The sequence below is a fragment of the Staurois parvus genome, unplaced genomic scaffold (genome assembly GCF_062004578.1).
Source record: "Staurois parvus isolate SC_StPar_1 unplaced genomic scaffold, SC_StPar_1.0 ptg001875l, whole genome shotgun sequence".
Taxonomy (NCBI): Eukaryota; Metazoa; Chordata; class Amphibia; order Anura; family Ranidae; genus Staurois; species Staurois parvus.
This window is the reverse complement of record NW_028319671.1, coordinates 13,968-28,018: the sequence shown is the minus strand read 5'-3', so window position 1 is coordinate 28,018 and position 14,051 is coordinate 13,968. Positions and strand designations below refer to the sequence as shown.

The following is a 14,051-nucleotide window of genomic DNA, read 5'->3' as shown; positions in this document are numbered from 1 at the left end:
AGTGCCCCATCGTTGGTGTCAGTGGGGGGAGGAATAGTGCCCCATCGTTGGTGTCAGTGGGGGGAGGAATAGTGCCCCATCGTTGGTGTCAGTGGGGGGGAGGAATAGTGCCACATCGTTGGTGTCAGTGGGGGGAGGAATAGTGCCACATCGTTGGTGTCAGTGGGGGGAGGAATAGTGCCACATCGTTGGTGTCAGTGGGGGGAGGAATAGTGCCCCATCGTTGGTGTCAGTGGGGGGAGGAATAGTGCCCCATCGTTGGTGTCAGTGGGGGGAGGAATAGTGCCCCATCGTTGGTGTCAGTGGGGGGAGGAATAGTGCCCCATCGTTGGTGTCAGTGGGGGGAGGAATAGTGCCCCATCGTTGGTGTCAGTGGGGGGAGGAATAGTGCCCCATCGTTGGTGTCAGTGGGGGGAGGAATAGTGCCCCATCGTTGGTATTAGTGACACAAATGATGGGGCACTATTCCTCCCACTGACACCAATGATACTTACCTTGCTGACCCCTGCTCCAGCCTGGGCTCGCTCTCTCACTTACCTGTCAGCTGTCTTCCTTCTCTGGCCGCTCTCCTCTTCACTCGCTCCCTCGGTCTTCTTTGATGTACGCGCGCTGCCGCTTGGCTCCTCCTCTCCAAGCTCCACCTCCTCGCCGGTGATTGGCCGCCTGTGTGCCTCTCCTGAGCTACAGTTCCGGTGGCCAATCAGCGGCGAGGAGGCGGAGCTGCTGAGCGATCTTGGAGGTGTGGCCGGGTGACAGCAGCGTATCATCCCGCCCACACATCGCCGGAGACTGCAGCGGTGTCTCGGTTCCTAAGACCATCGGAAATATGTGTTTTCCGATGGTCTTAGGCGACCCCTGGGAAATGGTCGTTCGACCCCCAAAGGGGTCGCGACCCCCAGGTTGAGAACCGCTGATATAGAGGGATCAGGACCTCCTTCCTCCCGTTTCCCTCTCTTAATCCCAGCAGTAATTTCATGAATACAGCGAGTCAGATTTAATGATATGAAAACATATTTATTGCAGCCATATACACAGGAGAATAATTGGAGACACATTGCAGGTAAACAGACGGCGTTGCGCGGTGACACATCTGGTGACGCTCGGATTGGTCGGATATGCGGAGGATCAGAAGCCCGCCGAGCTGCGAGATGCTTTGTATCCAGTGGCGGTAAAGTCATTCAGTTTTTTGTTCCTCGGATACGTTTTCATTCGGCGTCTCGTCTTTGGATTCCTCGGCCACTTTAGTTTCTGACGCGTCTGGCTGAGCCCCCTCGCCGTCGTAAATGATATCTTCCGGGTTTGGCGCCGGAGGACAGAACTCTTCTGATGGATACATTGCAGTGAAAATCTTCTCCGCCTGAAAACACAAAAACACACCCCACCCAAAGTAAACAGGCAACAAGCGGACAAAAATATTACAATTGTAAAACAAAAAAACATTAAAGGATGCGTAGGGGAATAACGAAAAAACGATAACTTTATCGGCAACGATCGTCATATACAAGGAGAGCTTCAACAGTCGTTCCTTCCTAAATCGATATTTTGCGGTTTTGGTGGTTGCAAGAATTTGTGGACACCGGGCGTACTACACACGTCCTAAAAAACTACAGAGGACGTGTGCGGTATGCCCCGTCCTTCTGCCTCACTGTCGCCCAAAATAATTTTAGCACACACGAATATAACACTCAATTTTTGGGGCAAAATATAAAGGATGAGGGCGTGTCAAGTAAACCGATACCAAACATGTCAAACTTTAACCACATGACCATTGGGCCAATTCTGACTCTTCTCATATACATATAAAAATCTATAATTCTTTTTTGCTAGAAAACTACCCAAATGTGGTATTTTTTTTTTAAGCAGAGGTCCTACAGCAGTGGTCTCCAAACTGGGACCCTGAGGCCGGAATCGACCCTTTGCTTTCTTTTATCCAGCCCTAGAGTCAATAGCTAAAGGTCTCCAAACTTGGTGTGGCCTTCAGATGAGCCCAACAACAGTGCGTAGAGAGCTTCATGGAATGGGTTTCCATGGCCGAGCAGCTGCATCCAAGCCTTCCATCATCAAGTGCAATGCAAAGCGTCAGATACCGTGGTGTAAAGCATGCTGCCACTGGACTCTAGAGCAGAGGAGGCGCGTTCTCTGGAGTGACCAATCACGCTTCTCTGTCTGGCAATCCGATGGACATGTCTGGGTTTGGCGGTTGCCAGGAGAACGGTACTTGCCTGACTGCATTGTGCCAAGTGTAAAGTTTGGTGGAGGGGGGATTATGGCGTGGGGTTGTTCCTCAGGGGTTGGGCTTGGCCCCCTAGTTCCAGTGAAGGGAACTCTTAAGGCAACATGTTGGACAATTTCATGCTCCCAACTTTGTGGGAAGAGTTTGGGGACGGCCCCTTCCTGTTCCAACATGACTGCCCACCAGTGCACAAAGCAAGGTCCATAAAGACATGGAGGAGCCAGTTTGGGGTGGAGGAACTTGACTGTCCTGCACAGAGTCCTGACCTCAACCCCATAGAACACCTTTGGGATGAATTAGAGCGGAGACTGCAAGCCAGGCCTCCTCCCCCGACATCAGTGCCTGACCTGACAAATGTGCTTCTGGAAGAATGGTCCAACCTTCCCATAGACACCCTCCTAAACCTTGTGGATGGCCTTCCCAGAAGAGTTGAAGCTGTTATTGCTGCAAAGGGCGGGGCCAACTCAATATTGAACCCTATGGACTAAGACTGGGGGGCCATTAAAGGTCGTGTGTGTGGGAAGGGCGGGGCCAACTCAATATTGAACCCTACGGACTAAGACTGGGGGGCCATTAAAGGTCATGTGTGTGGAAAGGGCGGGGCCAACTCAATATTGAACCCTACGGACTAAGACTGGGGGGGCATTAAAGGTCATGTGCGGGGAAAGGGCGGGGCCAACTCAATATTGAACCCTACGGACTAAGACTGGGGGGGCATTAAAGGTCATGTGCGGGGGAAAGGGCGGGGCCAACTCAATACTGAACCCTACGGACTAATACTGGGAGACCATTAAAGGTCATGTGCGTGGAAAGGCCGGCGGACCAATATAGTGTATATTTATTAGTACTTTCAATAAAATCAATTCTAAATAATAAGAAAACATGCCATAAATCAAAGACTAATTAATACAAAGGGCTCAGTACAGGGAAGGGGGTATCAGGAGGGCATATTACAGGATGAGGAGGGCATGGTACAGAGGGGAGGCAGAAGGGCTCAGTACAGGGAGGGGGGTATCAGGAGGGCATATTACAGGATGAGGAGGGCACAGTACAGAGGGAAGGCAGAAGGGCTCAGTACAGGGAGGGGGGTATCAGGAGGGCATATTACAGGATGAGGAGGGCACAGTACAGGTTCCGGGACGCTGCCTGGGACATAACCATCCCAAGACAGCTGAGTAAAAAGCGTGCCTGTCCCAGCAAATCCGGGACATTTGGAAAAAAATCTAATTTTTTCTACATACCTACCTGTAAAATCCATTTCTTGGAGTACATCACGGGTCACAGAGCAGGCCATAATAATGACTATGTGGGTTATGTGCCACCTCTAGGTGAATGGATACTGGCCAACCAGTCAAAACAGGAAGTCCTCCCCCATATAACCCCTCCTACACAGGAAGTACTCAGTTTTTGGAGCAAGCAAAGAGAATCCAGATTGGGGGTGGGGACCTCTGCGTCCCGTGATGTGCACCAAGAAATGGATTTTACAGGTAGGTATGTATAAAAAAAATCCAATTTTCTTTATTGTACATCACAGAACAGGCCATAATAATGACTATGTGGGATGTCCCAAAGCAATAACCTTGAGGGGTGGGTGACCACCATCAACACCCCAAAAGGAGCTATTCAGCTGTTTGTAAAACACTTCGGCCAAAAGCAGAATCCTCCGTGGCTCTGACCTCCACCTGGTAAAACCTTGTGAATGTATGAACCGAAGACCATGTAGAAGCCTTGCCAAGCTGAGCAACTGACGCCTGGTGGTGGATAGCCAGAGATGCCCTCACATTCCTGGTAGAGTTGCTTTCACCCAAAAAGGTGGGACCTTGCTCTTCAAACCTTAGGCTTGAATAGTTAACTGACGAATCCACTTAGAAATCGTTGATTTGGTGCCGCCGATCCTCTCCTGGGTCCTTCCAGTAAAACAACCAAGGAAACAGCCTTTCTAATCTAGGCGCTCATCATCAAAAAGACCCTTATCGCCCGAACCACATCTAGGGAAGGCAAAGATCTTTCTTTGGCCGACTACGGCCTCGGACAGAATGAAGGCAGAACAATCCTGATGTAAAACCAAAAATGGTTCCCTGCAAGAAAGCTGCCAACTTCGATGCCCTTCTTGCAGAGGTAATTGCCACCAAAAACAGAACCTTTCGAGTTAGCAGAACTAATGGAATCTCCCTGATAGGTTCAGATGGTGGTTTCTGCAAAACTGCCAAGACCAAGTTCAAGTCTCAAGGACAAGAGTAGCAACAGCCAACATTTTTTCTACTCCTGATTGGAGAAAAGACAAAATTCTTCTAAACAAATAATTCTGGGGGTGCCAATTTCGACCCTCACACCAAGAAATACATACAGTTGTGTTCAAAATAATAGCAGTGTGTTAAAAAAAAGTGAATAAAGCTGAAAATCCTTCTAATAGCTTTTATTTCCATCCACACAAATGCATTGGGAACACGACACATTCTATTCCAAATCACAACATGAAGAAAAATACATCAAATTTGTGTTGTTCCTCTAAAAAAATGGAAGAAAAGTGAATATTAGACGGTTCAAAAAAATGGCCGTGTTTGTATTCTTCTTTACAAACTCCAACATTCACTATATAAACTGAGAAATGTTTGAAGATTTTGCTTTCCTTTGAATGACTTCATGAATATTTGGTTGTAGTCGCACTGTTTCTGAGAACTGCTGTACATCTGTGTTGCATGGAGTCCCCCAACTTCTGGCCCCTGTGATCAGGTATTCCAGCCCAGGATGATTGGACCACATTCCACAGTTCTTCTCTATTTCTTGGTTTTGCTTCACAAACGGCATTTTTGATGTCACCCCACAAGTTTTCTATTGGATGAAGATCCGGGGATTGGGCTGGCCACTCCATAACGTCCATCTTGTTGGTCTGGAACCAAGATGTTGCACCTTTACTGGTGTGTTTGGGGTCGTTGTCTTGTTGGAACACCCATTTCAAGGGCATTTCCTCTTCAGCATAAGGCAGCATGACCTCTTCAAGTATTCTGATGGATTCAAACTGATCCATGATCCCTGGTATGCGATAAATAGGCCCAACACCGTAGTATGAGAAACATCCCCATATCATGATGCTTGCACCACCATGCTTCACGGTCTTCACAGTGTACTGTGGCTTGAATTCAGTGTTTGGGGGTCGTCTGACAAACTGTCTCCGCCCACTAGACCCAAAAAGAACAATCTTACTTCCATCAGTCCACAAAATGTTGCGCCATTTCTCTTTAGGCCGGTCAATGTGCTCTTTGGCAGATTGTATCCTCTTCAGCACGTCTTTTTCCCAACAGTGGGACTTTGCGGGGACTTCTTGCAGATAGCTTGGCTTCACATCGGCGTCTTCTAATTGTAACAGTCCTCACAGGGAACTTCACACCTTCTTTCATCTTCCTGGAGCTGATTGTTGGCTGAGTCCTCACAGGGAACGTCACACCTTCTTTCATCTTCCTTGAGCTGATTGTTGGCTGAGTCCGCCCCATTTTGGCTATTCTTCTATCCATTCCAATGGTAGTTTTTCGCTTTCTTCCACGTCTTTCAGGTTTTGTTGCCATTTTAAAGCATTTGCGATCATTTTAGCTGAGCAGCCGATCATTTTCTGCACTTCTTTATATGTTTTCCCCTCTCCAATCAACTTTTTAATCAAGGTACGCTGTTCTTCTGAACAATGTCTGGAACCACCCATTTTCCTCAGAATTTCAGAGAGAAATGCACTGTAACCAGCATGTCCAACATTTGCTGCCTTCCTTCCTTAAATAAGGGCAATAATTGCCACCTGTTTATCAAAGAATGAATGACGTCACTAATAGAACTCCACACTGCTATTATTGTGAACACGCCCCTTTCAATGAGTGATTCAATGACAGAGAATCAGCAGCATGCATGTCATGACTGTTGGGTCTGTTGGATTTCTATGACTCTACTACACCTGCTAGGAAATTATTTGCCATGTAGAAATATCATTTCCACCAAAAACAGTGATTGATCCGGTTAGTGATGTCTGACGGCTAGTATTTTCAACACAACTGTATCTTCCACGTTTTTTAATAAATGTTTCTAGAAACCAGCTTCAACATTGTGTGGACAACCAAGTCTGACCCTTCCCTATCTTTCAAGATTTGGGTCTCAACAGCCATGCCATCAAATGTAGTGACCGTAAAGCTGGGTGCAATATAGGTCCCTGCGACAGGAGATCTGACCAATCTGGCAGAGGCCATGGATTGCCCACTGCTATCCTGCCAATGCCTGCCTACCAACACCTCCTGGGCCAGGCTGGTGCCACTAATATCACCGGAATCACCTTGACTTGAATCCTGCATAATAGCCGCGGGTGTAGCTGAATCGGTGGAAAAGCGTATATTAGGGAAAACCGATCCCACGGTATCACCAAGGTATCTACCTCCATCGCACGAGGGTCCTGCATCCTGGACACAAACCTGTCCACCTTGCTGTTGAAACTGGATGCCAATAGATCTACGTCCGGGTACCCCCAAACGCTGGCAGATTGCCGAGAACACCTCGGGATGCAGAGCCCATTCCCCCGAAAACAATCGCCGACGACTGAGGTAGCACGCCTGCCAATTCTCTATCCCTGCAATGAATACTGCTGACAGAACTGGAGCATGCCCTTATGCCCAAGCCAGAATGTGATCTACCTCCTCCTGAGCCCTCCGGCTCTTGGTGGTTGATGTATGCCACTGCCATACTGTTGTCAGACTGGACCCTGACTGGCCAACCATGAAGCCTAGTTGTCAGGAATGGACTCAGCACTGGTGGTGGGACTCACCTGCCATGTGGGCTGCAGTACCAGGGCTGACCAGCGGGTGCTCTCAACAGCCAGAAGCTCACTCCTGCAATCAGCCAACACCTGGGGCCGATTGCAGGAGGTGTATTTAAGGAATGGCCTTGGTCTATGTTTCCCATGAGCCCCTGTACCTGGTATCCTGTGCTCCTGCCTAGTTGCTGACCCTGCTTTGATCCTGACCTCTGCTGACCGTCTCCTGTTGAACCCCTGGCTTGCCTGACCATCCTTCTGCCTGATCCTCTGTACCGCGCTGTCCATGAGTTACTGAACCCGGCTTGTGACCCAGACTATTCTCTGCCTGCTCCTCCGGTACCTCACTGCCCGCACGTTGCTGACCTGGCCTGTCTGACTACGCCTGACACTACACAGACGATCCATCCATCCCACACGGATCCAGTCACTACTGTGCAAACCTGCCAGCCCCTTCACATCAGGCTTTCCCCTGGTACATACCCTCGGCGGACCCTTCTACCACAGTTGGGTGCACTCAGGGGCCGCGACCTGGTCTCAGTCCTGCGCCAAGTCCATCCCCACCATCAGGGGCTCTGGTGAAAAGGCAGACTGGGGCTTAGACTCCGCGCCCTGGGGAATCCTGTTCTGTGGGTACTAGAGATCCCGCCGGGCGGTGCCTGACAGTACCTTACGGCCCGCCTGACCATTCCACCTCTCCAGCCCTGACTACGCCTGTGTTCCCACGCATTTCTGGTCATACCTGGATCCCTAACACTAGTCGTCCAATATCTTAGGGAAAGCTGCACCGCTCGAAGCTCCAGGATATTGATGGAAAGGATTTTCACCTGCGGTGACCACATCCCCTGGACTGTGGTCCCTTCTAGAACAGCCCCCCAACCCGAGAAGATGGCATCAGTTACCAGCTTCCAAATCACTGATGGAAAAGATCTTCCCTTTTCCAATTTCCGAACTTCCAACCACCGATTCAAGCTTTGCAGCATCCGGGGGGGAGGGACAAAAACATGCGGTAATCCAGTGCTGGAATCTTTTTGTTCCATGCTGACAGAATATCCCTCTGCAAAGGCCTTCGAATGGAACTGCGCATAGGGCACTGCCTCGAATGAGGACGCCATCTTCCTCATTGACCTCATGCAGAGACTAATGCAGGCCATAGATGGGGAGAAAAACGGCAAATTTTTCTTTTAAAAAACGAAAATTCGGTCGTTCAAGCGGCCGACGTTACCATCAATGGTAAAAAAAATCGGCCGATTTTCATCCCTTCTACAGCCGGCAAAAAGTGTCCCTGCAGAGAGCTCCGCTATTTCTGACAGTTCTCTGACAGTTCCTTCACATTTACAGCGGTTGAAACATTGTATCTATTTGTTTCCATTTAGGATACAGATGTTTTTATTCGGAAACAAATAGATACAATGTTTCAACCGCTGTAAATGTCAAAGAACTGTCAGAGAACTGTCAGAAATAGCGGAGCTCTCTGCAGAGACACTTTTTGCTGGACTGGAATTCTTCTTATTTTCATTATACTTCTTCTTCTTCTTCTTCATCCTCATCCTCTTCTTCTTCTTCTTCATCCTCTTCTTCTTCATCCTCATCCTCTTCTTCTTCATCCTCATCCTCTTCTTCTTCATCCTCATCCTCTTCTTCATCCCCATCCTCTTCTTCATACTCATCCTCTTCTTCTTCTTCATCCTCATCCTCTTCTTCATCATCCTCATCCTCCTTCTTCTTCCTCATCCTCTTCTTCTTCCTCATCCTCTTCTTCTTCTTCATCATCCTCCTCCTCCTTCTTCTTCTTCTTCTTCATCCTCTTCTTCTTCTTCATCCTCATCCTCTTCTTCTTCATCATCATCATCCTCTTCTTCATCATCATCCTCATCCTCTTCTTCTTAATCCTCATCTTCTTCTTCTTCATCCTCTTCTTCATCCTCATCCTCTTCTTCTTCATCCTCATCCTCTTCTTCTTCTTCATCCTCTTCTTCATCCTCTTCTTCATCCTCTTCTTCATCCTCTTCTTCTTTTTCTTCTTTTTGTCTTCCTCTTGCAGGTCACTGCTCATGCGCAGATTTTTTATCGGTAAAAAATCGGCCGATTTGCCCACTAATTGCCGCGAAAATCGGCCGATCGGCAAAATCGGCCGATTTTTTTCCGAATACCGAAAAACGGCCGACCAAATCGCCCACTAACGATCCGAAAATCGGCCGATTTTATTTTCGGCCGAAAAATCGGCCGATTTTCGACCCGTCTATGGCCTGCATAATTCCTGCTCCTCAAACTCCAAACCTGATCTGTCAGGGCGTGGCCCTTTCCTGGAGGCAGAAACACCTGAACAGTGTCTAGAACCAATCCCAAATACTCCAGACTCTGTACTGGCTCCAGAGCCAAGTTCTCGAAGTCGAGGACCCAGCCCAAGCTTTCCAGATTATGAATCGCAAGAACCACATTTTTTCTCAAGGCTTGGACCAAACTGACCCCTGATCAGTAGATCGTCCAGGCAGCCCAAAATCGCTATTCCCCCGAGTTCTGAGCAGCCCCAGAACTGGAGCCAGTATCTTTGTAAACACTCGATGTGCTGTGCCTAGCCCAAAGGTAGCGCCACGAACTGAAAATGTTGAGTTTCTAACGCAAATCGCAGAAACTTTTGATGAGCTGGAAATATTGGCACAGGCAGGTATGTGTCCTTGAGGACTATGGAGGCTAGAAAGTCTCCCTCTTGTAAAGATGCGACTGCTGATCAGAGCGACTCCATCCAAAACGAACGAATCTTTAGGAACCGGCTCAGCCCCTCTAAGGCTGCTTTCACACTGGTTCGCCTCAAAAAAGCTTGAAAAATGACAAGCGTTTTTGGAGCGTTTTTCAAGCGGAACATCCTAGAAATGTGACATACTTTTGTAGCTCAAAATGGGCAGATTTTAACATTTTTGGCAAGTTTTTACTCCCAAAACCTAGCCACCAATGATGCAATAATGATTTTGGATGCAATAATGATTTTGGGCGCAATTCACTAAGCGGTATCTTACCACATAGCATTTAAAAAAAACGTTTGAATTCACTAAAAAAAAAACGCTACTAAAATACCGCATGAGTATTTTATCCAGTCATGAGGTATTTCAGTAGTGAAAAACATGCGTTAATGTTTCAGCTGTCAGCGGGATTCCCCACTGACAGCTGAATGTAAAAGAAAGAGTCGCCGGCAATGAAAAAATATAATAAAACAGCGTGGGGGTCCCCTCTCCATCCATACCAAGCCCTTCGAGTCTGGTTTGGATTTTGAGGGGAACCCCCACGCCAAAATTAAAACAAAAAAAAAAAAATGGTGTGGGATTCCCCCCCAAAATCCATACCAGACTCTTAACTGAGCATGCAGGACAGGAAAAAAGGTGTGTGTGTGTGTGAGAATCGAGCGAGCGCCCCTCCCCCCCCCCCCAATTTACTATGCTTCAGTTATGAATGAACACAGTGAGTGATCGGTTCTGGTCACTCATTGTGTTCATTTAGGAAAGGAAGGGTCTGCTAAATCAGACCCTTCCCCCACTCTCCATCCTGAAGGATCCTATTGTGTGTTTGCAGCTGCCGGAGGGAATCTGGCAGCACTGCGGGCACACACGGGGAAGGTATGGTCATGGGTTTGGCGGGGGGCAATTAATGGAACCAATCCCCTGTATGTAGAGAAGAAGCCAGCGTTCAGCTGCTGCAGAAAGAGCCATACAGGAGATCAGTTCCAGTAATTGTCCCCCAGGGTGCTGATCACCCTCCCGGCCCACATTCACCCAGCTTCCTGGGCCCCGTACAGGACGACTGGTGGTACCCCCTTATCCACGGCCCTGCCTGGCGGTTGTGCACGCCACTTTCTGGACGACATCACCTCCACTAGCGTATTTAATCAAAATACAGCATACGCCATAGACCTGCGTGAGACCGAAGCAATACTCTCTAATGCAGTCCACTGAAAACAATGGGGAAGCATGTACAACCCTTGGCCAACCCTCCCAGGGGGCATTCCCTTTAGAATTACCCGCCATGTGTCCCGCCCATCCCTCCAGGGTCACCCACATGTAGCAGGCAGCATCCTATGTAAACCTTATGGCCAACTTCCTCTTCCTACTGCACATGCCCATGCATCCCCGCCATGTGCGCCCTCACCAATCACGGCAGGCCTTGTCCTACTAAAGACCTTCAGGGACTTGGTTCCCCTTTTTTAAATGGGGGCCACTGCCAAGCACCCTGCCAGAAGCGCCATGGGGTTAAATGGAGGAGGACTTTCAGTGTAGGAGGGGTTATATGGAGGAGGACTTTCAGTGTAGGAGGGGTTATATGGAGGAGGACTTTCAGTGTAGGAGGGGTTATATGGAGGAGGACTTTCAGTGTAGGAGGGGTTATATGGAGGAGGACTTTCAGTGTAGGAGAGGTTATATGGAGGAGGACTTTCAGTGTTGGAGGGGTTATATGGAGGAGGACTTTCAGTGTAGGAGGGGTTATATGGAGGAGGACTTTCAGTGTAGGAGGGGTTATATGGAGGAGGACTTTCAGTGTAGGAGGGGTTATATGGAGGAGGACTTTCAGTGTAGGAGGGGTTATATGGAGGAGGACTTTCAATGAAGGAGGGGTTATATGGAGGAGGACTTCCTGTGTAGGAGGGGTTATATGGAGGACTTCCTGTGTAGGAGGGGTTATATGGAGACCTTCCTGTGTAGGAGGAGTTATATGGAGAACTTCCTGTGTAGGAGGGGGTTATATGGAGAACTTCCTGTGTAGGAGGGGGTTATATGGAGAACTTCCTGTGTAGGAGGGGGTTTTAAGGAGGACTTCCTGTGTAGGAGGGGTTAAATGGAAAGGACTTCCTGTGTAGGAGGGGTTATATGGAATGGACTTCCTGTGTCAGAGGGGCTATATGGAGGACTTCCTGTGTCAGAGGGGTTATATGGAGGACTTCCTGTATAGGAGGGGCTATATGGAGGAGGACTTCCTGTGTCGGAGGGGTTATATGGAGGACTTCCTGTATAGGAGGAGTTATATGGAGGACTTCCTGTGTCGGAGGGGCTATATGGAGGAGGACTTCCTGTGTCGGAGGGGTTATATGGAAGACTTCATGTGTCGGAGGGGCTATAAGGAGGAGGACTTCCTGTGTCGGAGGGGCTATAAGGAGGAGGACTTCCTGTGTCGGAGGGGCTATATGGAGGAGGACTTCCTGTGTCGGAGGGGCTATATGGAGGAAGACTTCCTGTGTCGGAGGGGTTATATGGAGGAGGACTTCCTGTGTCGGAGGGGCTATATGGAGGAGGACTTCCTGTGTCGGAGGGGCTATATGGAGGAGGACTTCCTGTGTCGGAGGGGCTATATGGAGGAGGACTTCCTGTGTCGGAGGGGCTATATGGAGGAGGACTTCCTGTGTCGGAGGGGCTATATGGAGGAGGACTTCCTGTGTAGGAGGGGTTATATGGAGGACTTCCTGTGTAGGAGGGGTTTATATGGAGGAGGACTTCCTGTTTGTCCATTCACCTACAGGTGGCACATAACCCACATAGTCATTATAATGGCCTGCTCTGTGTCCTGTGATGTACGATAAAGAAAATGATGTAATGCAAGATCATGGGGCCCCCATGCACTTGGGGCCCATGGGCAGTGCCCATGCATTAACATGGCCATAATCACAACTCTTCAGGAAGAAGTCAACTGCAAGAAGATGATTTCTGAATCCACTCACCTGCTGGACGGCGTGGTCATATCCGAAGGAGGGGTCCGGCCCGCTGCAGACAAACACATTAGAGGGGAGCCCGGCATAGGATTGGCGCTCTACCGCAGAAGAGTCTCTCATATTAAAGTACAAGATCCAGAGGACCCGCGGCCTCTCCACGCTCTCGGGATCTGGAGACACAAGAAGAACCATCATTAATGAAAACAAAAGTCCAGATATACTCTGGTGGGAGATAAAGCCACATGGGGAGATACCGATCCACTGCATGCGCTGCCAGTAACATGGAGTCATGCCGGAGCTTACTGAGCTTCAAAGAGGGAAAATTGTTGGTGCCGCTCAGCTGGTGCCTCTGTGACTGAGGTTGCCAATTTATTTGCCGTGTCAAGAAGCGCAGTATAAAATGTTATGACGACGTATTCAGTTTCCGGGAAAACGGCGTCTGATCAGCATAAGCGCGGTCCACATGGTCAATTGACCGAAAAACAAAAGGACAATGTGCAGGACAATCTCAGTCCCATGCCTGCTGTGACCCGGCATATCTGTACCTCCTGTGCCTCCCGTTACCTCTGCATACCTGTGACCCCTGTATTCCTGTGGATCCTGTGACCCCCCCTATATTCCTGTGCATCCTGTGACTCCTGCGACCCTGCACTTCTGTATTTATGTGACCCCCCTATATTCCTGTGCATCCTGTGACCTCTTTACTCCTGCGCCTCCAGTGACCCCTTTACTCCTGCGCCCCCTCCCCCACAGTCCCATCAGTCTCTGTACCAGAGGAGCTTACACTCTAATGTCCCCTCCCCCACAGTCCCATCTGTCTCTGTACCAGAGGAGCTTACACTCTAATGTCCCCTCCCCCACAGTCCCATCTGTCTCTGTACCAGAGGAGCTTACACTCTAATGTCCCCTCCCCCACAGTCCCATCTGTCTCTGTACCAGAGGAGCTTACACTCTAATGTCCCCTCCCCCACAGTCCCATCTGTCTCTGTACCAGAGGAGCTTACACTCTAATGTCCCCTCCCCCACAGTCCCATCTGTCTCTGTACCAGAGGAGCTTACACTCTAATGTCCCCTCCCCCACAGTCACATCAGTCTCTGCACCAGAGGAGCTTACACTCTAATGTCCCCTCCCCCACAGTCACATCAGTCTCTGCACCAGAGGAGCTTACACTCTAATGTCCCCTCCCTCACAGTCACATCAGTCTCTGCACCAGAGGAGCTTACACTCTAATGTCCCCTCCCCCACAGTCCCATCAGTCTCTGTACCAGAAGAGCTTACACTCTAATGTCCCCTCCCCCACAGTCCCATCAGTCTCTGTACCAGAGGAGCTTACACTCTAATG

General features: G+C 49.2%; 1 protein-coding gene across 1 annotated transcript; it reads right to left on the bottom strand.

Annotated features, from left to right (window-relative positions):
• Window positions 1-993: 993 nt before the first annotated feature.
• On the bottom strand, window positions 994-13,014 carry LOC149433934 (rab proteins geranylgeranyltransferase component A 1-like). The gene is made up of 2 exons (XM_089664264.1): window positions 12,718-13,014; window positions 994-1,357 (listed from the first exon to the last, which is right to left on the bottom strand). Exons 1-2 carry the CDS (start codon window positions 12,997-12,999, stop codon window positions 1,175-1,177), a joined length of 465 nt encoding a protein of 154 aa, XP_089520390.1. The 5' UTR covers window positions 13,000-13,014; the 3' UTR covers window positions 994-1,174.
• Between the last annotated feature and the right edge of the window lie 1,037 nt (window positions 13,015-14,051).

Bases quoted from the DNA above. Each gene is read 5' to 3' on its own strand.
- LOC149433934 (XM_089664264.1), bottom strand. From the start codon at position 12,999: ATGACTCCATGTTACTGGCAGCGCATGCAGTGGATCGGTATCTCCCCA. The intron at 1,358-12,717 runs GTGAGTGGATTC...TTGTGTTTTCAG, and splicing joins ATGACCACGCCGTCCAGCAG to GCGGAGAAGATTTTCACTGC.